Genomic DNA, 26,039 nt, shown 5'->3' on the forward strand with positions numbered 1-26,039 from the left:
AGAGGTAATGAAAATAGAAGGTTGACACAACAGACATGCACATAAAAAAAGTTTGTGACGCAGTTAGCCGGCGGGTGGCGCTGTCTGAATAATCCAATGGGCGGATAACCTTAGGCATTATAAATGAATATGAATTCAAATCCACCTGAATTTGCACCTGTCGTGCATCACAAAGGAACCACTGCTCTCTGTCGCACGTAATTTGTTTCACAAAGTTAAAGGGATACTTCACCCAAAAATGAATAAAATTTACATCTTAGAGTTGTTCCAAATCTACATAATTGTTTTTTTCTGATGAACACAGAAAAGTATATTGGGAAGAATGCTTATAACCAAACAGATCTTGCCCCCCCATTGACTACCATAGTAGAAACACATGCTTACTACTTTTTTTGTTCTGTTGAACACAAAAGAAGACATTTTGAAGAATGTACGACAGCAAACAGTTCTGGGGCACTTTTGACTACTGTGGTAGTCAACGGGGGCTAAACGTGTCCGGTTATAAGCATTCTTCCAAATATCTTCTCTCTGTTCATCAAAACAAATACATGTATACAGATTTGTAAGAAGAATTTTCATTTCTGGGTGAAGTATCCCTTTAAGTTTACTCTTTGTTAGACAAACTGGAGTGTGTGTAGGGGGTGGAGAGAGGTGTCCGCGATACACCCCGCCAAGCGGCTCACGATCGAGCAGTAGTACAGGCGCGCGCATTCAGAACTCACGCCGCTCGCGCGATAGCAGAACGTCCGACTCACACCGAGATTGTTTTAACATCTTTCCCCAAACTTTTTGAATGTCTTTGTGGTTTAACCGTACAATGTGAGGAGAAATGGCCGGGACAAGGTAAGAGACAACGTTTACAATCTTTGACGGAGTGAAAATAATGTTTTGACGCGAGAGTTTAGCGCGGCGTCTCTCATGAGGGCGAACGAACGCACGCACGTTGGCCGTTCAACCAGTGTAATCTTTAACGTATCTACAACTTTATAAAACTGCAAAACGACTTTAAAAATAAAAGCCACCGATCACTTCATAGTGAGGAAAGTTGGGAATTTTATGAAAGAGAGGATGTTGTTCCCAGGAGTTCGTGACTGCGGCGGGTTCGGTCATGTGAGAAGTTTCTCTCAGTATGCTGTTGTCGTGTAACGTCAATGAATGTAACGTACACAGTCGCGCCATCCGAACTGTTACAGCATTTTTTATTAGTTTGTTTGATTTTTCAGTTGTTTCAGTTATTTGACTACTAATTTAACTTTTAGAAAAAGCCATATGAAAAGAAACACGTATACTCCTTTAACCTATATTTATTTGCAATCTGAACAAAGCTGATCGAAACAAGAATGATTAGCATTAAATGAACTATTCTGCGACTGGATCCCACGAACCAGTGAATCGGATCTTCCTTCGCAAATGTTGAATTCAAAGCAGCTTAATTTCGCTTGATGGTTACCGGCACCCAGCGGAACCCTTTGAGATCCCTCGAAACCGTCTGTCGCCTTTGCAGTGGTTTGTACCGCTGAAGTTGAATCATTTGAGTTGGGGACACATGTTCCGGTTGGTGTGGTTCTCCACATGCTGTCAGAAAAAACATAGCATCTGTTTAGTTCATGGTTACGAAATAAGTACAATAAATAAAATGCTGAAACAGATGCTGAATTGTAAATACATGAAAAGCGGCAGTTGAAAGACCTCTGTGATGTAAGACACATATTAAAAAGCTTTGATCAGCTGTGGTACTGATGATTCATTGTGCTTTTCGTCCAAGAGCTCACACAGAGGCACAACTTTTGACACTTGTTGCTTTTAACTTTGCCGCATCTTTTTGTCGCTAAAATCCCTAACATGTTGTGAAAATGTACTCTGGGGATGTTGTGAATGGCCATTGTACATAAGTGAATGTGAATGGAAAGGGATTCTTTTGAAGAAAGTCTAATATGAACCGAGAAAAATAATGGAAATAGGCATTATATATTTTTTTTGCCGTTTGAATGTACTGTGCAATGTTTTTGACAGACTGGGGTTTACGTTTGATCCAAAATGACTCTCAATAGGATGTTTTGTCCTGGTATGCATGTTTGGTACACAATACTGCGCAGACAAAAGGAGGACATATCATTGTGATAGCAGTTAAGCACCGGTAACATAAGACCTTTGAGCTCAAGGTGAGAAGCACCCACTGGCCGAACTCCAATGCTCTGCCTGAGGGCATGTCTCATGGGGCAAAGAGTGAATCACGCCGTTTTCTTCTTTCGTTTTGTTTGTTTGCTCTTGTCATTAATGACAATACTGTTCTTTCGTGTAATATTGTATAGTGTAAATCGGTGCGTCACCACCGGTTTCCTGGCCTTATCGCTTGTTAAATAATGTGGTAAAATACAAGCTTTCATCAGTTTTCAAATTAGTTTGCCTGTTGCCAGTTGTACATCTCAGGTAGTTATACAATATTTTATTTTATCACTGTATTTGTTCTTATTATTTAGCCTCTTACGCATATAGCAACTCTTAACTTTAATTGGTATTTATTAGCTTCCTTAGGTTTAGAATCAAGCTGAAATGTAGCTGTTGCATCAACTCTTACAATTTCTACCTTTATGTTAATATGCTAATCTTCTCCTAAACTTCAGGTTCCCAGGCAGAAAGCATTGTTTTATCCGGTCTTCTCTCAAACCTTTCTAAGCCCTGACATCAACGTTAACAACTCAATCAGTTGTACACTCAAGGCTGTGTCTCATCTCCTAGGAGCTTGCTTTGACAACGTCCTCTTTTGAAATGGTGAGGTGACCTCTGACCCTGCTCCCACCCAGTAATACAGCCTATTTCCCAAACATTGAGTCTGATATCCGAGAAAGCATTACCAACAATGTTTATGATAAATACACCATTATTCATCAGGAATGGTCAGGTCAATTTTGCTCTCTTCATTTTTCTTAATAATTTATCTGTTTTTCAAACTAAATAAGCCAAAATATATTTCTAAATAGGGCTTGTGCAGAGCGCATGTTGTGCAGAGGGTTTGTTACAGAACTGTTTAACTCAAAATGCCTTTGAAAGGTACTAGAGCTGCACCGATACAAAATTTGTTCACCGATATGATAGCCAGATATTAAGAGTGATATCTGACGATTCTGAAGATTTAATCAATATTTCAAAACTTTATGAATGTTATAATTCATATAATGACTCTTAATATTGAACTTCAAACTGGTCCTCTAATTATTGACAGGATATACCGTCCCTTATCATTGGCCGTATTTAAACTCTTGGGCGATACAAAATTAAAACAACCTCCATAGATATCAGTTTGTTCCTATTGTTTTTCCGATAAGTCGATGTAATGCGAGTTTTCCAGTTTGGAAATGTGACATTGATTAGACATATACCCTATTGATATTGATGCTGATAGCTGGTGTAGTACACATCTATGTAGCCTATACTACTACGCTGAGTCTGTCTTCTCCACTCACCCCTGTTTGTTCACGTCCCACAGCTACAAAGCCTGTCAATGTGCTTGTTTGTCCTAAGAAAGGTGGTTGGGGTTGTGCGTGTGCATGCCTGTAAATGGTGGGCTTGTCAGATTTGTCCCCTCCTGAAAGGTTTTATTGTTGTTTGGTCAAACAGTTGCTGTTTGGCAGTTACAGAATAGCTTTGTTACTTCCCGCCCGGACTAGAAGTTTCCGGCAGCACTATCCACTGCAGTCTCATGAGACAGGAAGTAGATCAGCAGCAATGTGGACATGCGTGTAGTGGATCATATGATGTCAATTGTCAATTTTTTTGGTTAACATAGAAATAATTCCAGGAAGGGTGCTGTAGCTTAGCATCTCAGACCCTTATCCTTACCCCAAACCCACACACCCCTGCAGAGCCATGAGTCACGTTCTGATTGGTCACCAGAGCTGTGAGAGCTTTGATTGTAACCCCCTTGTTCAAAATGAATAGAGCCTGATGGTTGATTTAACAATGCTCTCCATTGTCAAGTCGCTATTATCCATTAGTAATGGGTGGTATTCTCACCGTATTGTGATGTATATGATGGTAACATATACCACAGTTTGTCTAGACAGTTGTCTTTTTAACTACAGCACTTTAGTACAAATTATTTTTTTAATCATTTTTTGAGTCAAGTTTTTTCTTTTGCAAAATATCTCAGTGCATCAGTAGTTCAGTTTGGTTTTGCACACATTACTCAGATAAAATGAAAGGATGACACTTGCTGATATTGCAGAACTATCACAGGATCAGTCAGTCATATAATAAATCCTGACACTTTATCCTCAAAGATAAGCCAGTGTTAGTCTGTATAGCTAAAGAAAATAAAAGTGAAATGGATGGGAACAGCTGTACCCTGACCTCTGCTGAAACAACACAACACTGTCTGCAATATAAGAGCTCAACTTGTACCTCCACTACATATGCAGTTATCTACTGTATCTTCTAGCCTAGAGGCCAGGAACTTAACTCTCTTCATACCAAACCATTCATTACTTATCCTCAAGTTATAAGAACCGTGGGAATGTTTGCATGTATGTTTTAAAGGTCATCAATTTAGGCATGAAAAAAGTAAAGAGAGAGATTTGCCCAGTTTGCTAAATTGACATTGGTAATAAATTAAAACTTAAATAGTCCCACAAACTCAAACATGTATAAGCATATAACACCGCAGGTCTGTGTGTCCAGCTTTTCCTGGTATCATGGAATGAGAGCTCTTACTTTACAGAACTAAAGAATTCCTCTGACAGGTGCAGCAGTTTGTTTTTGGTCAGAATGAAAGAATGAGTGCACGCTCCTCTGCTTCAGTGGTTGAGCTGAGTGTGTGCTACCTGCCATGTGTATTTTGTTTGTGGAACTGCGTCTATTGTTTGCTTGTGTGTGTACTCAGCTGACACTCCGTGTATTTCTGTTTGGGAGTGACACAGCATGTAAAATGAGTGGTTAGCGAAACTGTTTGACTAGGAAAAAATGACATTTAGAAGCTGTTTACTTTTAAGGTTAGAACAACAGAGCTGCGTGATTCTGGATAAATTGAGAATCACGATTCTCTTACGATCCTGAATGACAAATAAAAAGTAATTAAGGATTTTTTTACAACAATTACCATAGGTAAATTATAGTGGTTAATTTTTGTTTTACTTCAAATGTAAAAGTTAAACTTTATAAAAAGTATTAATGCATTGAAGTGACTTGTATAAATATTTCATATTTATACAGTAAAACAAATTCATAAAGTTACATCTGCAATTAAAGGTCTTTAGAAAGATTGATAAATTTGCCTGACATCTAGATTGCTTGAAAAAGTCTTTAAAGAATGATACAACTGATTAACACCAACACAGTATTTACCTATAAACAGTTTAAAATAACCCGAAAACATGGAATGCAGGGCAGTTTGATGAAAAACAACAGACAGCTTCTCTATTTGCGCAAATAAGCACCATACACTCTCACAAACTGTTTTTACCATAGTGACAGATATAAGCGCGCACTCAGATTGGTCGGTGCTACAAACTGACTCATTAGTGTTTTGTTTCAAACTAAGATGTGAAGCATAATCAGAACAATGTTACACAATCCTGAAAGACTGTAAGGCCGTATTTACTTTTATGTTGGTTTGTTATTTGGTTTGAGATTAATTTGGGCAGACTGACTGCGTTCGCACCAGACCAGAATGAAGCATTATACACTAGTGATTTAAATGTTAAGTCAATGAAAAGACACGATAGACATTCTGCTGTGTGATATGTGCGAATGAGGCGATTGACGCTAATAACATAACTACTAGAGCAAGCTCCTGATTGGTTAGCGCGGCATGAAAATCTGCCAAAATTCAAATTTACACCATTTTCCATAGCACATGAAGCGCATCAAATCTCATCAAAATCCATGTCAGCCATTTTGCAACGAGACCGAAGCTGCCTGACAGAAGCCCCTCCCATGACGCCAATTTTACCGCGTCTGGTGTGAAAGCTCTATGAGAGCATGTAAACGCGTGCGTCTCATGCATGCGAGTTGGCTATTCTCTGCTTTAATCCCAATACCTCTGAGACCATCTGACACAGAAATAATGACAGTGTGTTGTTTAATAAACTGTTAGGAATGCCGTTTCATGCTTAATGATGATAGTGCTTTCTCTGCTTCAGCGGCAGCACCAACAAAGATTGGAGCATTATGACTTTAGTCTGAGCTGTAATAGACGCAGGAGAATCGTTGATTTTCAATAATGAGATTGTGTGCGTGTTTGAATCAAGATCGTGATCTTTTAACGGTTAATCGTTTAGCTCTAGAACAAGGTAAACGTTTTAATATATTCAGGATATTGTTTGCCACACCTTGAGCCAGGTAATTGCGTAACCCAGCCTATCCCACTCTTTGCATACCTTTCCACCATGTTAAAGGGCATTATGTCATCAGTGTAACCTTAACTCTTTTGACTTGTCAAGAACAATGAAAGAATATTCTTCCTAATTTCCATTAATAATTCCTGCAGGGAGGGAATACTGTCTGTTTTTATATGAGGTGGCCTCTCTATCTAGTCAAAGGTCTTATAAGTTTGTCAAGGCAAAGACAGGTCCTGTTTTTAAACACGTTGGCTTGGCGTGGCCAATGCGTGTCAAGTGTCAAACTCAGAATAGTATGTTATTGTTTGGCTTGGCTTCCAGCTTTTGCTGGATTGAACGGCAGCTAAGAGATTCTGCCCGCAGGGAATTGCTTTGTCTTTAACTTTTTTGCCATTTTTCCTGACTCTCAGAGTGGTCCTTGATAGTGGAATTAAAAAAAATTCAGTCCTATTAGAACTGAATAAAAACGCCATTTGGCCTAATTTTGGAAGTTGGAACAATGGATTTTGGCAGTTATTTTTTTTGTGCCTGGAGACCAGCCATTTTACAGCTATTTTTAAACAATGGTGCAGAATGTTAGAATTGAAGAAAATTCTCATTGCTTTCTATACAGAATTAATCTGGTGTCAAATTGACAAGTTGTTTGTTTTATAATATTTAGTCATTAGAAGCACCCTGTAGGCTCATTAAAGGGGCTGAACGTTTTTGATGGCTTGATCTCATCTAATGCAGTTTTATCCAGCAATTATCCAAACGAGACAAACAGATGCCAATCTGATAAATATTTTTATAATATAATGCCTGAAAGTTTAAAGAGTAGGAATGTGGTCTTAAGAATTCTGTTGCTGAAATCGAATGCCTGTCTTGAGAAGGCGAAAATGAGTGAGAAAAAGGTGGGTGGAGTTCAGCATATCAAAGCATCTAGTTTAACTGCTCTTCAATTACATGACTCTCACCAATAGAGCTCTTGATCTTGTTGTGAGAATGACCTAAAAGTCGGGCTGGGTGATATATCACGCAATTCTTATGCTCAGCTTCCCCAATGCATTACGGTTAAATGCTGCTACAGCCAGAGAGGGCTCTCGAGCAGAAACTCTGAATATGGGACACAGAATGCACAGGTATGCACCCTTCTAATGCGACCTACTTTCACGAGAATTCGGAGGACGCATTAGGTCTGTCCTTAGTTGCTAGAGATATTCCACAATTCTTTGCGTCGGCCAATGTCTGTTATTTGAATAAACCGCAGCAGCTGCACCTTTAAACAAATAATTGTGGTTTTTAAATGTTAACAGTTTACAAATTTGTGTCACATTGTTTTAATCTTAGCAGTCATTTTTTCAAGTGTTAAGTGATTTTAAACGTTTTAAAACCGTAAGGTAAAAAATTGTACATTTGTTTAACTCTTTTAGCATTGTTTAAGGTAAAGTAACCAACTTTTTACCTCTTAAAATCATGTAGAATTAATTTTAGTTAATTTGACAGGTGTGCGAGTGCAACGTGTTGTTATAATTGCTTCCAATGTTTCCTCATCTGTAAGTCGCTTTGGATAAAAGCGTCTGCTAAATGACTAAATTACTAAATGTAAATGTCATAGCAACATGGTACTTCTTATTTCCTTTTCTGCCAGTATGTCTTACGAAGGACGTCTCGTTTAATTCTAAGTTGAGAATCCTCCGTATACCGCATCCTTTAGAGGATGATACGTCTGGAGGACACGAGTTGCAGCCTTGCGAAACGAGAGACAGCTATTGTTCCAGGAAATTAAATTAGTGACATTCTATCGCTGTTCTTTAAACCTTTTCAGGTTTTAGTATATATATATTTGATATGTTCAGAGAAAAGGGACTACTGACTAGACAAAAATCATAATCACAATTATTTTGGCCAATACTGAGATCAGGATTATTTAACCCGATTACTCATTAACCTTTAAAACAACATAGAAAATAAAAATACTTGGCTTTTAAACTCTGAATTTAACTGAAAAAGAAATGTAAAGAAATAGCACTGCTGAACTACTGTAAAGAAAAGGATGCGCTGTGGATTTATACTACAAGAAAGGAGAGGATCCTAGAAATGGAATGTGGCACAATAATTGGTTACCTCTTTGTTTTTGTAATTGATGCAGGCCAAAATTTAAAATGTTTTTTGTCTGAGACTTTCCTTTTGCTCTCTCTGGATCTTCTCACAGCGCGCAAGCGTGGTTTCTTGTGCATAATCTTCCACTTAAATTTTTAAATTGTCAAGGCTTGAATGAGTCTCGATTGTGACAAAAATCATAATCCCGATTATTTTGCCCAATATTGAGATCCTGATTATTTAACACGATAACTTGTTATCTTTAAAACAACATAGAAAATAAGTTTTACCTCTATTATTTTGTTTTTGTAATTGGACATTTTCTATCACTTGCACAGCCCTATGTTTAGTTTAAACAGCAACATGTGCTGTTCAGGTCTCACCTGCACTCGCGTGCTCACAACACCCGGGTGATTTGAAAGCATACAGCTATTTAAAAGCATACGGCTCTCGATTCTCTCGCTCGTTGCTGTAATTTCACCGTGAGGCTGGTCATTGTGGCCTTCAGGTAGCGTAATGACTCATATGACATGGGTTTAATGAATCAGTGAAGCAAACGCAATGATACCAACGACCCAATCAGTAAGCAAATGTGGGAAACCACACCTGTGTATTCTAAAGTCTCCGTTTTTGTCTGTTTACACTGAAACGCAACCACAGAGTTTTCAAACTAAAACAAGGTCTGCACCTTAGCGTTTCCAAACGTCTCTGTTTTCGGGGGTCGAAAACTCTGGAGTAGTGTAACGCACTAGTATAAACGCGGTCTTAAGGTTCCTCTGCATTAGGAAACTAAATCAAAAGAAACTCAAAGGGCTAACTTGGCCCAAACTAGTAGCATTGTAGTTTTATTGTTCTTTACGTCCGCATCTCGGATGCCTCTTTCTTTTTGGGAGGGTTTTTATGCAATATTCTTTTTGTGTACCTTTGTTTTAAATTGGGGGGTACTTGTTGGTTTTACAGTAAATGTTCCTCATTTTCTCATGGCAGTCATCGTAAAACTGACCTTTTGTTAAGGCAGAAATCATAATTTATCCTAGCACCATTATTTGAGGAGTCTTGTGGACCGTTGCTCCGTACAGGTTTCACTTTAATTTCTTTGTAAAACATTCCACACCTATGTGTCCTTGCATTTGATTGAAAGAAGATTACACAGCCTTTAATATTTTATTATCAGTCACATGACACCAAGATGACAAACTCTTTGACCAGATGGTGCTTGCAGGGAGACCTGACTTGTCTCCTGATACCCTGTATGACTCTGACTGTGTGTGTGTGTGTGGCAGAGAGAAAGTGTGTATGTATGGGAATATATGAGAATACTTTCCAGCTCACACTGAGAGCTGCTCTGCTCTGTCTGTTCTCTCGTCCGTAGCTGTATCTACTGATAGGATTAAGTGTGCTGAGCCAGCGTTTCTGAGCATGCACTCTCACACATGGTGAAACTCTCAGGAGCTTTGGCCTAATTCCCTTGGTAACACATCCATCAGATTGCATTTAAGAGATTGACCGTGAAGCTTGGTCTGTAATTCATAATGAGAATCTGTTAGCACATCTATGCCATTTTATTGAGGTGACTTAATTTACTAGGATTCAAACAGCTTTTATATGCAAAACAATCTAGCTCAATGTTGTGACGTGGTTGTTTTTTTCTCTTGCCAGCTCTGATTGGGTGGAAATACTGGAGCCCCGTTCCCAGGAACGAATGTATGTGAATTTGACATCAGGAGAATGCGGATGGGAGCCGCCCATCGGTGTGCCTGTCCGTCAGGCTGATGGCAACCAGTGGTGGGAACTGTTCGACCACCATAGTAACAGGTTCTACTACTACAACTCTGCTGGCCGCGTGACCGTGTGGCATAGGCCGCAAGGTGCGGATATCGTCCCTCTCTCTCAGCTTCAGGCCATGAAACGCAACACAGAGTCTGAGCACAGGACAGATGGGGGCACAAAGGAAAGGCAACATGGAAATCAGTCTACAGGGACTCAAGATAGACGCACCCCTCTGCCACCCATGGAGCCATACAGTCAAGAGCTCGAGTGTGTAGGCAAAGAGCTTACAGACCAAGAAATAGACAACAGACAGAAATTAGACCTCCACAGCATGGATGGCAACAGAGGCACTCTCAGGTAGGCATCTGTACTCTCGGCACATTTTCTTTAAGGTTATTGTGAAGAACTTGCTATTATGGTACCTCAGAAATAGCTGACCTTAACCAGAGATCAATTATCTCAGATTTTCCCTGACTTCAACTTTGTGGCTGAACATCTTGTGTTTACCGTGTTCTCATACAGCAGTCATTTATATAAATTGCTGCCAAATGTGAAAAAAACTTGACATTTGCTCATAACCCTTATTATGGAGGACTGTTGGAGAGTTTGCTTATTTTTTTCCAGACCAATCAAAACCACCTTTCTCCTATAAAACCAGATTCCAGTCATGCCAACTTTATTTCACATGGCACTGGGCCATGTCTCTGTTATTTCAGTGCCTTATGCTATACCCATCTACAATCCTTTTGGCTCTTCTTTTTTCCTAAAACAATCTTTGGGCCCCACCAGATGAAAGCTGCTGGGGTCGGAGCCCGGGGAGAGCCAAACCATTGTGGTTTAAACGTGACTGGTCTTTCTTCTTTTATTGCAAAGAAAACCGCTCACGAAACCACGGTATACATTATACAGCACATGTATTGGTTCTTTCTATTTTAGCAGGGCCCTCATTCTTTTATATCCATCCATGGAAAAAGAGTTAATGGAGTACAATATCATAACATCAGGATCCCACTGCAGCTTGGAGGGATTTAGAAATATTGTGGCTACTTGTGGCACAAGCACTATGAGTTTTAAGGAGCATTAGAAGCTATCTGCTGTCTTTGCTTTAGACACACATGACTGCTGTCTATGGGAGGTCCGACATTTTTGACCTTTGTGTAAAACTAGAAGAGCAACACATTTTTGACATTTCGGTAAAACTAGAAGGGCGACAAACCACTTGTGGGTGTTTTAGATCTCACAAGCAACAGCATAGCTCTCAAGATCCACACATATTTTAAGCCTCCTTACGGATGTCTCACTTTTTTTTTTTAAGTCAATGCTATCTACCCAAAACAATGGACAGCTGTGTTTGAGTCAGGCACCATTTTGTAAATCCTTTGTGACTCATTTAGCCGTATGGTAATATTTTAAGTTCTTTTGTGAGTTTTGTTTTGTGGGACTGTGTGATAATGAACATTCAATTTTCACAATGATTTTGTTGGTTAATATTGTGATAAATGTAATTCATGTCAGTGAACCACCTCAAACAGTTCAGTCCGTTTCGGTCAGATGATTTAAAAATCACAATTTAAATGGTGGTCTATTTTATTAAAGGGATAGTTTACCCAAAAATGAAAATTCAGTCATAATTGACTCACCCTCAAGTTGTTTAAAACCTGTATAAATATCATTGTTCTTCTCAACACAAAGAAAGTTGGAAGAATGTTTGTAACCAAACAGTTCTGGTGCACTACCATTGACTACCATAGTAGTAAATAAACTACTATGGTAGTCAATGGTGCCCCCAAACTGTTTGGTTTCCCACCTACTTCCAAATATCTTCTGTTTTCAAAAGAACAACTTAAACCTGAGTAGATAATGACAGAATTTGCATGAACTATGTACAGAATTTTTGCCATGTTTGTAGCACAATAGAACATAACTTTGCATAATTGTTATGTAATTAATTATTATTGATATTTTGCATTCACTTTTATTGCGTTATACCTCAAGGTGAAGGAGTCTCCGGTGACTGTTCTCTGTTTGTCTATCTAAAAATAAAAGGCAGGGAGTGGTCATAAAATATCAACTTGACAATGTTCCAAACAACACCATCTGTTTTATCATATGGTGTGGTATAAGCAGCTTCCTCTGATTGATGAGCAAAGTGCTAAATCTGGTAGTCATCACACCCGCCACTCCAGGACACGGCTCTAATACAAGTTAGTTGGGCTTGACCCTAGTCAAGAAGCATATTTAAAAATGCAAACCCATCCACGAACAAACACCAACAAACGGACACACAACTTCAGCCTGTTTAAATCATGGGTTTCAGCAAAATTATTAAGTGTGAAAAAGAGAGCTTGCTATTTCACTCCTGTGGAACATCTGCACTAGTGATCACAAGGGGATTATTCAACAAAGTCCGTGTTATTTAGCATTCAGCCGTTTATTGAAGTTGCCCTGGTGAGGAGATTGAAGATTAGTGGTTGTCCCCTGCCATGTGACGTAGCGGTGTAACGTAACCCAGAAATGACCTGGGGAAGTTGTGCCGGGGTCACTAAATTCTTTTGTCCTCCAGGCGGACCCCAGGCAGAGAGGCTGCTATAGAAAGACAAGGGTTTAGTTGAGCACGCAAACCCCTGAGGACCAGCTGTTAAGGTTTCCCATAGTATGAATTGGGGTTGGATCTAAGACAATAAATTAACAACCAGCATTATAACCCTCTCTCTTTGCGGACATGTGATTTAGGTTCTCATTTTGATGATACTTGGACTTGTGGGGGTTTTACAGAAGGGACTGAAAACAGTTGTGCAATGTCTCTCATAAGATACCAAAAGTGAAGATCTAATCAGACACCACACTTTAATATGCCACTTTTGTGCTCTCACTTTCGCTCCTGTCACGTTCAGACGGTTGATTTGATCAAAGAAACTTCTGGGTGTTTTCCCCAAACATATAAATATGATATATGGTCATGTGCTTGCCTAACCCAATTTCTGTACAGCAGAAAGAGGATCATCTTTGTACGTCTTTCATGTTTTAAGTAAATAACCATATAAGGGCCATCTGTAGACATTTCATGGAATATCATTAGAGAGGCATGTAAGCTTTCAGACGTTGCTTTGCTTTTCTCATGGTTTTACCTTTAAAAGGTCATGGACCTTAAGCTGTATTGAGATTCCAGCCTTAAACATGCCAAAGCCAGTGGATCCAGCGCTCTTAAGCTTCAAGTCTTTTGCGTGTTCTGTCACACACATTTTGTGCGTTACCTCAATCGTTTACTCAGAAAACTAGTTTGGTGTCCTAACACAGATTGCCTATAAAAGTAGAGCAATTTCAACTGCCTTTTGCTTTATTTTAGTCATGCCTTTGGTGTTGCTTAAAATACATTGAAAACAGACTTCCACTGGCTCCCATTTAAATGCAGAGAACTGTGAAATTTGTCCGGCTGCAAGGCAAGGCTAGTATTTCTTGACACCATAATTAGCCTTTTGATATATTTGTGTTAGCTGAACTCAGAAGTGAATTGTTACAAGCGAATGGATCCGCTTTTAACAACTTTTTTCACAATGACCTCCTACGAAGCAAAATTAAAGATGTTTTCCATCTTTCATGCTCTGTACAGTATGTGCATGTTTCATAAGGTGAGAGGTGATTTTCACAGCTGTAAGTAGAGCCATACGCTCTCATGCTATCTAGTTTCATATCAACAGATGTAGATTAGTGCTGACATTCCAGATGCATCACATTGTCCATATGCTAAACTGGCTCCTCCTCTGACATCCTTTTCTGGGAATATAAAGAGCCGAATTTACAGCATGAGCTTGGTTTGTCTGTTGAAATTAATGCTGCAGTCAAAAATGTATTCGTGTGTTACACAAGTAAATCTCAGTTGTGTGTCGCAAAACATACGAATCTTTGACTATGATTTTAACTTGAGTGTTGTCGTTATCTCCCCCTCCATTCAGTCAGGCTTAATTTATCTTGTTCAGTGGAACTTGTTTAAATAAACTGGTGTGGAGTTTCTTTGAGAGCGGATGGCACTGGTGGTCAGAGCTGGAGCGGGGGGTGTGGAGGGAGAGGATGGGCTGGTCACGTGTGAGGTATGTGAAGAAGCCAGACTCACTGGCTCAATGAGTAGAGGGGCTCAGCTGTCTGCAAACAGCTGAATCCTTTGGACATCAGGAGAGCTCCACTTTGCTTCAGATTTCAAAAATGTTTCAAGCACAAAAAAATCTATATTTGAACCCATGTTTGTGAATTAAAACACGTGGTACATAGAGAAGATTTATGGCAAACATTCTTGGGTGTGAGTTCATGTTCATGCCGCTAATTTTTTCACATCTGTTGAGACGACTATCAACTCTGAGTCATGTTTCATGCCTTGCTATAGGTCACATTTCCTCTTCCTTTCCAAGGGAAGAAAATAGCCCATTATCTCAGCTTTCCTCTGGACCTCGGAAAAGGTCCACACATTGTCCTGACATGTTTTTCAGTACATTAATAAAAGGAATGTGTATTTAGACATAGGTCCTTACAAAATATAAAAAAATTGTTATTGTGAACAATTGGATCTTAGGCTGTTTGGTACAAACCAGTCCTCCCTGATTAGTTCAATTTATTTTCCCCACAGCTAAATTATCTAGAGAGGCTTTCCAAGATTTAATTGTGTTTTTTAACGCTTCTGATTGGGGCTGCATAACAAATAATCACGACTAATCGTTAGCAGAACAAAAGTTTTTGTTTACATAATATATGTTGTTGTCTTGTGTATAATAATTATGTGTATATATTAATACACACACGTGCATGTGTATAATTAAGAAACATTTACACGTGTATGTACATACATTGTTATTTTATACATAAATGTTTAATGTATAAATTATACATGCATGTGTGTTTTTATATATACATATAACAAAACTTATGCATAATTACTCTCTAAAGTTCAGAAGGGGTTTTCAAACTTTTAACTTTAGCCAGAAGTCTTTAATTTAGGAATCACGATTTAACAAATTTACCTGCTTATCAAGTAGCAGGTCAGAGTCCAAAATAAAACCCACATTTCTAACGGATGGTTTTACATAAATAGCTTAGCTGCCCAGCACATGAGGCTAACGGTCCGAACCCTATTGCCTCAGTCTTAATCCATCTTTTTGTAGCAAAGGTATATCCTAAACGAGAGTATCAGTATTAAATAACACTTTTTTTGTCTTCTGTTTAGTTCTGATTTACTTTAATCAATGTAGTTATTAGCAACCCCTCCTCTCAAGATTCTCATTATGGAACGTTATGGTAAGTGAACCATTGCCATGACGCTTACACAACCATTCATTGTTCCCCCTATTAAAACGATCCCGGCACTATTGGGTGACGACTGAAAGGAATGCTGAAGTTGTTTCTTACTAACTGAAGCAGCCTCCCATGACTAACTAATCTCACACTCTCATTTTAATACACATGTGCTCTTTCACTGCAGGACAGGGATGCCACTGAAACTCATGGGGCCCGGGACAGAACTTTAATGGTGGGCCCCAGCTCCCATGCACCCATCAGTGCAAAGATGTATTAAGCAGGTCCCCCATGTCACAAGACTCAGGACATTACCCCGTCCCTTTCTTTGTGAACTCATTATAGTTTGAATTTCTAAGGAATGCATCGCAAGTGCAGTGGTAAAGACTCATTTTATACCTGTATTATTATCTCTTTTTTTCTTGTTAGTGTAGATTTTCGTTTGAACTCTTTAACAGGGGTTCATGACAGGAAGTTGAGCTCCCTGCTTGCTCACACTGCCAGAACACATAAAACAACAGGGCTGATCTCTCAGCGTGTTGAATCCTATGTAAACCTCTCTAATGAATGTTCATTGTGACATGTTGGGGGTTGTATTCTACTTTAAAGATTGTCCTTAATGTTGCTTTCCTAATATGTAAGCAAATCCATGTATGTATAAGTAGTTATTTCACTGTGTCTTGCCAGACACAAAGGGAATTTCAAAGGAAAAGAGCAGCTACTTGTTTACAGTCTCACTTATTCTGCAGTGTGCCTCTGTCACCATCCTGAGAAAACCAATCTAAACACATTGAGCTTGAAGTGGCCCACACTTACACAATGTGTGATTCAGGTGTCAAGGCATCCTATCAACGTGTTAGACTTTGAACATTGTTGATTGTTGTGTTTACAAGGGCCTTGGGGCTCAGGCAGATGGCAGACTTCCAGTCTTACTAAATGTTATACCGGTCTAGCATTGTAACAAGTTGTTTATGTTCACGTTTTTGAAAAATGATGAGAAAAATAGAAGCTGAGAAGAAATAGGAAGCACTGTAATGGAAAAACAGGCCTCAACAAATGGAAGAGGATGTGGTTCCCATACGCTTTATATTTCCCCTGGGCATTGTTCTAGTATAGTTTCAAAATGCTATAATCAGTAAAATAGTTTAATAAGTGTTTTAGACAAGTGTATCCTATTCATCTCTTCTTTCATCTCTTCTTTCTGAGCTGGATTTCTGTTTTGTTTGTACAGTGTATGTGTATGAGGAAGTTAGACCAGTTTAGAGGTTAATTTAAGAGGTGACGAAGTAAAAATCCCCTGCATTCAGTCACATAAGTATTCTTACTTTCTTTTTAACAGTGAAGTTCTAGGGGTTTTCATTTCACGTTTTGTGGTGTAGATTTTGCTACATAAATGGTACAAAAAAGCATATCAGTTTAAAGTTTCTATTAGCACCGGGCAGAAATTCATCTCACAGGGTAAGTGAAGTGTGTACTGCTTTCTTTGCTTGAAAGTTCATGTTTATTTTTATTTTTTTATTTTTTTTAATAGGGATTTGTAGAATGACCAACGATTTACTGTGGGAGGTTTTGGGTTTATAAATATCTAGAGATCGGTATAGTGAGAATAATGTGGTGTGTAGAGTCTCCCAACCAGAACAATTCAAGGAACTGCATTCACTTTTACTACAAAACTGTTTTAAATGCAGGCATTTTCATGTCTTAAAATCTATTTCAGTTAAACAATTATGCTTTGTTTTTCTGACAAAGGCATTTTTAAGTTTTATATAGTTTTTCTAAATTACTGAAAATTTGGATTAACTGTCTCCACGATAAAGGCGACCATAAAGATTGCTGTTTTGGACTTGTAAAAGGCACCATAAAGATGATTGGTTTGGGCTCCCTGTGTTTCTTTAAAAAAAAGTGTACTTGCTTTAAGTGTTGTAATTGTCAATTTATGTTTTGTTTGCAATGTTTTATGAGTTTTGTTTTTAATTTACATGTTATGGTTAGTTAAGGTTGCCTTTATGATAAAATCTCATGTGTTTGTGCATTTCTCCTTTTGTATAACAACAGGGAAGAGCAAAGAGACACTTGTCAGAGGTGGCAGCCCCCACCTGGATCTAAAGCCGCCATGTTAGTAAAGGTCAGTAGCATAGGCAGAAGCCAAGGAAGAGGAATCAGCGGAGCAGCTTCCCTTCACCTACCACAGAGCAATGTCAATGGTCACAGTGCCTGCACGCTCAATTCCGGCAGTGCCAAATCTGTTTCAGGCTACATGCTGTCCCAGCAGGCTTACAAAACCACACCGGGAGGCAAAATAGCACCAGATACGAGGCAGGCCCACCACTTGAGGAAGGCAAGCAATGGCAGCTTTTGCCTGGTGGCCTCAGGTGACTCTTCTCCACATCCAGCATCGCCACAGACCAGCTCACCAAGGCCAGTATCACCACACTATGGTGCGACTGCACGCTTCTATGATGATCCATTAGCTGATTGCCCCATTTATGATGAACCTCCCGTAGATATGGAGGTAGAAGGTGCTCACTTACACAACAGCACATCCAAACTCAATCACAGTCTACAAAAGGTAAAACTACTCCAGCACCCAGGTCAATCTTATACAGGTTCCCGACACAAGAGGAACCCCTCTGACTATAGTCCAGCAGGTCTGGAGTGTATCAAGCATATGGTGAATGTCGACCCCAAGCAAGGCCTCCTTTCTACTTCACCAATGCCCTCTCCCATCCCCTCTCCAACATCTGCACCAGAGTCCTTACATCTACCTACAAGGGGATTTCAAAAGGAACCTGTTAGCTTGGAAAAGAAGCAGTCAATGAGGATTGTAGAAGCAGGTTTGCTAAGAGCTATGGAGGTGCATCACAGCAGGCAGGGGAGCCAAGGATCTCAGGACTATTCCACACCACCACCTCCTGCTGTTAGCTATCAAGATTCGGGTTACTCAACCGGCCCGTCTCCCAGCCTGCGGCGGAAAAGCAGGAGGAGGATGGGTGCCGGCGGCCGACCCGGCTCTGTGGGTAGCACTGGGGAGCTCACAGCGCTAAACGAGCGCCTGATGGAGGAGATGAGGGAGGTTGTAAGCCGCTCAAACACTATGCGGGAGACCAAAGCTAGTCTAGATTCAGATATGTCGGAGGGCTGCTGCACACAGCGCACACACAGCACGGGCCGGTGCTCATCCAGGGAAGATATTTCATCGTCCAGCAGATCACTGAGCAGGACCGGTAACTACCCTAATGTGGCCTTTTCACAACTGGACTTCCCAGGAAGGCAGAAGCGGACGTATGAGAAGGTTGATACGCTTGAGCAGAGCATTGTTTCCTCCCCTGAGACGGCTGGACCCCCCTCACAGGTACTGCATAGTTGCATTCACACATAGAAGTGCCTTTACAATAAACTTTCACTTATAATAAGCGTAGGATTTACTTGTGCTCTTTTTACTCTATTATTTTATAAATATTTGCTGTGTCGTGTAAAATACGAGTGTGAACTTCTGGCGTTCGTTTTTCCGCAGGCCTTGAGTTTCAGCATCATTAAAAGCCAGACATCGTATTTGTTTAATCTCCATGGGGTACTGTTGGGAGAGTGCTTTGTTTTTTATGTGCGTCTGATTTTTTTCCATGGTCTTTATTAGATCCAGATTATTGTGCACACACTCCACCAACCGTTATAACAAAACCTTGATGTAAAGTAACAAGTCGTGTAGTTTATTCAGTCTGATATTCAACAAACTGAGTATAACAATATCTGTCTCTCAGGTGCTCTTTATTACTTTGCAGTCAGACAAGTTTTAGCGTATTCCCAAGCTGCACATGATTCTTGTTAAGGGCAATAATTTCACAAACAGTAACTGCCACTCTGACCCGTAGCAAAGCTGTAATCTGTCCTCCCTAAGTGATGAACTTTATCTGCATTGTTTAACAGCCAGGCGCCCAGAGGACCGTGCATCTCAAATATGCTTTCGAGAATTCACCTCTTCGGTTTCTATGAAAATCAGCTTGATTTTGGCAAACATATAATACTTAAATTTACGTCCAACCTACTGCTCCTGTTGCACCCACCTCTGCCCTCCTGCAGTCCTCTGATACGAATCCAGCAGGGGCCTGCCAGGGTAATGGGTAAAATGCCAGAACGTAGCAGCACTGCACAACATAATGCCTATAGAGCAGGAAGTATGGCTACTGTGGCCCATATGGTACCATCTCGGACACAGACGGGACAGTTGGTTCCTCTACAGGCGTGGTCACTGTACCAACCAATTGTAGGTCTGCAGTGTAGCCGATAGGGGTTTGGAACCTGCTGGGGATTGTTCCATAGCTGATGACATCATAGGTCAACTTATTCCCTGGTGTTTGAGCCTTTTTACAACATTAGCATTTTAATGCGTTACTTCCCAAAAACAACTGATCTCAGAGCATTAGACGATCTTTATTATTTTAGTCATTATTAAGTTATATATACTTTAAAATGTTTTTTTAGTTAAAGAAGTTAATGTATTATATTATTTCAAACATTATGACGTATGGCTTTGGATCATAAGGTTTTAAAGATAATGAAAAAAAATTCTGGCAAGTGGCCCTAAACTTGTTTTAAACAATAGTGTGTGTATGTTCATACAAACATGCCCTCTATTGTCTTCCTTGAAAACCATCTTTGAATTATGTCACTTTCACCTTAAGTGTCCTATAAAACTTTATTAAAGTTGGCAAACACGTTGTGTCTGGTTTTTGTAACAGGGATACAGCTTTCAGGAAAGAGACATTTTTCAGGACAAAACTTCTCCAGGGATTAAAATGAGGCCATTGCTAGATTTGCACAATTATTTTGAGATGAAATGACTTACTGCTGGAAGTGTGGTCACTTGTTGTCATGAAGAGACTTATATTTGAGTTATTTATAGTATTTATTGTTATATTTATTTGGGAAGACAAAAAGCTTCATGAATTCTGTTTAGCTCACCCTACGTGCATTTACACTGTTTTTATAGGCGGGAACACTGGAACCTAAGGTTCAATTGGATAACAGAACGAAAAGCATGGTGGACAACAGAATGGGTTCACTCGGCCCTCATCGACACGTCGTCAGCGATTCCAACTTGCAGAGAAGTGATGCCGGGGGTTACCAGCTTTCTTACGCAACCCTTCGTCAGCCCCCACCCCCAGATGCCAGCATGGCAGACTGGGCCAGCAAGCACCTGAACATGCATACACAGGGTCTGTTCCGCCGGAGAGTCTCCATTGCCAACATGCTATCCTGGAACCGCGGCTCCATCAAGAAGCCCATGCTGATGACCAACGACCGCACGGTGCGCAAGGAAGCCTGCGAGATGTTCAAACTCGTCCAAGCCTACATGGGAGACAGGCCCTCACGGCTGGACCGACGTCACGCAGCTCTCCTCATTGTCACTAAGTGCTGGGGCATGCAAGGCCTGAGGGATGAGCTGTACGTCCAGCTTGTGAGGCAGACCACAGGCAACAGCAGCCCACGCAGCCTGGCAGCAGGCTGGGAGCTCATGGCTGTATGCCTTGCCTTCTTCGCTCCTTCGCCCAAGTTCTGCTGCTACCTGGAAGGTTACATTCAGCGCCACATGGAGCAAACCAATGACAAGAGAAGTGAGTTTGACGTTAAAGCACTGTCATTGTTTAAATCTGTGTTAAAAAAACTACATTAAATAAGTTGCAGATGACAAGGGTCGAATACACAGTTGGTAATGTAATGGTCATTATATAAAAATGTTTGAATTGCAGAATCTGCACAATTTTTTAAATTAAAACTGACAAACCTTTGTGGTAACAAAGTTTCGAATTAAATGCTATTATTTTTGTTTGTGTGTTTTAAAGATTATATGTTATTTAAATAAATTCAGAGTTTTATGTGTATATTCATATATAACCATTTTTTTTACAGTAACCCAGTTCATACTGGACCAGCAGGATATTAAGAAGAAGAACTCCAAGTCCAGAAAGAAGAGAAAACAGAACAGCGAAGATGAAGCAGGTGCCAATTCTGCTCTACATAGACCACATAACAAACACAAATTCAGAGACATATTGAGTGTTGTTTATCAGTGGCTGCTTCCAACTGTTATTGATCAATACCCCAAATCAATAGTCATTTTTAATTAACCCTTCCGGCTAGTGCACACCACGTGTTGCTTACCAGTAGATCTGCAACACATTTCGGTACTTTGACCTTTATACTGTTACCACAATGCTCTGTCCTGATGATCTCGCCGATTGCTGCCCACAAATGCCCTTGGCAATGACCACAAAGAGGATCCCTTACATTGAGTCTCAATGCCCACAGCATGAGCCTTCAGGCATGGTATGCGACTGACTCTGAGTCACTACTACAGACCCACACATCAACATCTGCAGTCATGGGCCCATTAGATGAGCACCAGCCACTTGTCGCTTGAAGAAGGATATGGCTCATATGTATGCCTGGTCTGCAAAGTTCTTGTAAAGTCTGTGAGTCATTTGGTTAAGTTAGATCAGTAGGGCAGATGTCTAGAGGAGTGACTTGACTTCACAGATGGGGTGCGGGAGGTCTGAATATAGCGGGTACTCTAAGCTTTCTCTGAAGAGTTTATTGGCATGTTAAAATAGAGGCTCTAATAATGGGTATCCTGTAAAAAGGAGTATACTCATCTCTATGATTTAGGGAGGGAGTCACTAGAAAATATGTGTGGTCTCATTTATAGTCGTTAGTTTCCTCTAAAACGATTGTTGTTGTTTCCTTTGGCTTCCTTTCATTTTATTGTTGTCTTTCGTTTATGAGGGCAAGCTGTGGCTGCACTGCTAGACCACCACTCCTTTGTCAGTCATGCTTGTAGATCCAAAATATGATGTCTGTTTGTGTATGAATGCAGTGTTTCATCAGTAAATCGGTTGTTTAAGAATTGAGGCAAGGGAGGGGAAATATTTTCTCAAAGATCAAAAGTACATTTATTACAATATGTCTGTTTAAACATAATTGCAGTCGCAGCACAAGTTTTTGCCATCTGGATTCTTTATTTAAGATTCAAAAAGCTTGTTGTGAAGGTATTGGAAATGCCCTCTATGGATTTCTTTGTGGAATTTGAGGCTCTCCTAAGGAGTGAAAGCATAAAAAACCGTAGAGTAGTGAGTTTTCTCTAAAATACTGAACAAAGAGTGCTATAAATTCTATGCTGCTTAATGCACAATAATTCCATAGAAATGACTCGACAAGTCTGGAGTTTCAGAATCAAGCACTATCCGGGTCTTCATGTGGCCATGAGGGAATGTTATTTATTACAAGTACTGGAACATTTTTAGCAGTGTCCGCTTGATATTGTCCTAATGCCCTTGCTTCTTACATAACAGAAGGACAGGACAGTGCATTCATGAAGTGCCGCCTAGTAGAAAACCCTTCTGTCTGTTTTTCCCTCTTTATTGTAATTTGCGTCTTTCTGATGAGTCAGAATGTGTAGGCTGAATTTCATCCTCCATGTTTTTGACCAAATTAAATCTTTTGTATTTCATTAATTTCTCTTTACTCCCCACATGCCACTATGATCTTATGTTGCGTGATGCCATAGTATAACTATTATGAAGCCAATCTACCCCAATTTAGAAAAATATCCAAATTTGAAATGACATGAAGTTCTCACTCTGTATACAGTAGTTCTTGTAAAACAGGTTTTGTTTCATTAATTGTAAAACTGTCACCAGTTAGACTGTGCAGCCGCTGTGTCTAAGAATAGGAAGAATGTGGCTTTTTTTCCTCATTCTGCAAGAATCACTCATGGCTTGTCTCTTTGCCTGTAGCTCTTCCCATCAGCACATATGCAAAATACTGTCACCGGAAACTCCAGAAAGTGGCGATTACTGGAGGAAAAAAGGTGAGATTTATAATGCGGAAAAGCAGGATATGGAATACAGAATATGAAACCCTTAAATTTGGTAACGTGGATTGTAAGGGATTTGTCTCTTTTCCCCACAGGGGCTCCGTAAACCAACCACAGAGGAGGTAGACCACAGTCGACGTGCTATCATGACCCCGTCTTTGTTTGGCAGCTCTCTAGAGGAGGTAATGGAGCGACAGTGTGAACTCTTTCCAGACAGGAAGTTGCCTTGGGTGCAAGTGCAGCTGTCGCAGTATGTGCTAGCTTTGGGCGGAGCTCAGACAGAGGGAATATTCAGGTAAGACAAGACCAGCTTCCTGTTAATTATATAGAGTATAATTGAAATTTGTTTCTAAAAATAGAACTGTTTATAAAAAATCTAAAATCATTTTATTGTGTTTGTTAGCTGTATATTGTTTGTTATTATGGCTTAAATCAAAACAAACCAACTGCAATTTGATTTATATTAATTGTAATGCACAATACAAAAATATGATTTTTGAACATGGAGTTATCTCTTTTAAACTCTTCATTTTCTGATGGAAGGTAATTTTCAAATGCAAGATGAAAAATGGGTTGTGTAGAGCAAAGTTATTTTTCTATTTGTTGTTTTGCCTTTTTGTTTAAAAATGCTTTACAATTTTCTTAAAGTGCACTTTTAAAACACTTTGTTTATTAGTGTTTAAACAAAAGGGAAACTTACCCTCATGCCCTTTTTCCACTGTGCAAGTAATGTGGAAAGATTTTAAAGAATTGTACTGGTCGATCTTATCTCTTAAAATTTTGAAAAACGGAAGTGAAGGTTTTACAGCATAGTGCATTCATAAAAATGATATGCTGACTCCCCCTAGAGGTCTTTGAGTGTAATAATACTATCTCTGCCTGCAGGGTTCCCGGTGACATTGATGAGGTTAATGCACTGAAGCTACAAGTGGATCAATGGAGGATCCCTGAGAATTTGTCAGATCCCAACGTGCCTGGTCAGTAACTGTTTTCATGTGTTTGAGGATTACGATTATTAAATACCCCCCAAAATATGTCAAGTTTATCCAATTTAATACCTAATATATTCAAGTGTAAACATCCGTACTGCTTTTTTTGTTAGCTTCTCTGATGAAGCTGTGGTACCGTGAGCTGGAAGAGCCTCTGATCCCTATGAGCTTCTACAAGCAATGCATCAGTTACTATGATGATCCTGTGGCAGCCATTAGTGTAGTGCAGTCTCTGCCTGAGCTCAACCGCCTGGTGCTGTGCTACTTCATTCACTTCCTACAGGTACCATAAATTATCTTGGATGTGCAACTGTAAAATTCCTTCATTACTTATTGCACCTCTCTGACATATGTTCTACATCTTCCCCAGGTATTTGCCCAGCCTACAAACGTTGCGGTCACAAAAATGGACGTAAACAACCTTGCAATGGTAATGGCTCCCAATTGCCTTCGGTGCCAGTCAGATGACCCTCGTGTAATATTTGAGAACACTCGCAAGGAGATGTCTTTCCTGCGCATGCTAATCGTACATCTGGACACAAGCTTTATTGAGGGCATTGTATAAAGATCCTTTAATACTTATTACTTTTCCACGGCAATACATGTGACACATAACTAGCCTTCCCACAAACATTGAGTCACAAAAATGAATGTCAAGGACAAATGTACCCTGTTGAAAATGATACTTTGTGTAAAATCAGTTTTTGCATAGTGTTTGCCACTGGAAAACTGTTTAAGAGTGAACTGTGTGTTTTGTGCACCTCAGTGACAAAGTGTATTGTAGTTCAAATTCACTGATACTAACATCACAAAATGTTTAAGCCTGTGCATGTTCAACAAATGTATAAAAAAACAAATAGTGACGATCCCAAAATTTGTTTACAATGCAGTAAACATTATAATGCAGTATTGCAAGGTTAACCGTAAGCTGCATGGATACATCGCTTTGTGAAAACTCAGTTTGCTTGTTTTGTAGAGTAAGTTGTAGTGACAGGTTTAAGAATCTACTTTATTATGTATATTCTTTGGCTTTAAATAGTGTTTCTGTGTCTATCTGTGGATTTTAAAAGAAATAATCTGTTGTGTACAGGGAAAATATATGAAATCTGTATACGTCCTAAGTGTGGTAAGAATCTATTACTAGAGATCTAAAAGCTTGAGGTATACGTTTTTTAGATTGGGAGATTTTTGACAGTACACAGTTAATATAATATAATACACAGTATTTTAAGCAGAAAAAGTTTTCTATTTTATTATTTTAGTTTTGTATTATATTTTGTAAGCTGTGATAAACTGTCATGCCCTTATTATTAGGATGGTCATTTATATACTTAATTTGCCACCACACCGTTTAGTAAATGCTTTTACCATTAACATTACCACTTCTGAAAAAGTGTGCTAATTAAATGAAGTTTAGTGATAATGCCATAAATTGAAAATATCAGATTGTGCAATGCTTGTGAAATAGCATCTGATGTACTAAATAACTAAGAAAGTAAATTAAATCAATGTATATAAAAAGACACAGGTACCCTTTATGTATAGATTCGAGGTTTAATCTTGTTTTTGTCATGGTAGTTATTTTTCCTGAATGTTGATTGCGACTATATGTAAATAAAACTTGTAAATAGTGCTTCCTGTTTTACTGACTGGTTCTTAATGGGCTTGCGTGTTGGTGACATGTGGCAAATAGATGAAAAAAACCTGAACTTT

The 26,039-nt window shown here is 39.4% G+C and overlaps 1 protein-coding gene across 4 annotated transcripts; it reads left to right on the forward strand.

Moving 5' to 3' along the window:
• Positions 1 to 626: 626 nt before the first annotated feature.
• Positions 627 to 25,959, forward strand: arhgap46a (Rho GTPase activating protein 46a). Of its 4 annotated transcripts, none has more exons than XM_079483653.1 (10): positions 627 to 843; positions 10,077 to 10,544; positions 17,523 to 18,819; positions 20,455 to 21,079; positions 21,375 to 21,464; positions 23,258 to 23,331; positions 23,433 to 23,632; positions 24,223 to 24,314; positions 24,440 to 24,609; positions 24,697 to 25,959. In XM_079483653.1, exons 1-10 carry the CDS (start codon positions 830 to 832, stop codon positions 24,889 to 24,891), a joined length of 3,225 nt encoding a protein of 1,074 aa, XP_079339779.1. In that variant the 5' UTR covers positions 627 to 829; the 3' UTR covers positions 24,892 to 25,959. The 4 variants fall into 4 exon arrangements, with proteins under 4 accessions (XP_079339779.1, XP_079339781.1, XP_079339780.1 ...); XM_079483655.1 differs by lacking the exon at positions 627 to 843 and adding an exon at positions 2,625 to 2,772; XM_079483654.1 differs by lacking the exon at positions 627 to 843 and adding an exon at positions 9,908 to 9,987.
• Positions 25,960 to 26,039: the final 80 nt, after the last annotated feature.

This window comes from Barbatula barbatula, assembly GCF_947034865.1.
Source record: "Barbatula barbatula genome assembly, chromosome: 20".
Classification (NCBI taxonomy): Eukaryota; Metazoa; Chordata; class Actinopteri; order Cypriniformes; family Nemacheilidae; genus Barbatula; species Barbatula barbatula.

Bases quoted from the DNA above. Each gene is read 5' to 3' on its own strand.
- arhgap46a (XM_079483653.1), top strand. The intron at 23,633-24,222 runs GTAAGACAAGAC...CTCTGCCTGCAG, and splicing joins CAGACAGAGGGAATATTCAG to GGTTCCCGGTGACATTGATG. The intron at 24,610-24,696 runs GTACCATAAATT...CATCTTCCCCAG, and splicing joins ACTTCATTCACTTCCTACAG to GTATTTGCCCAGCCTACAAA.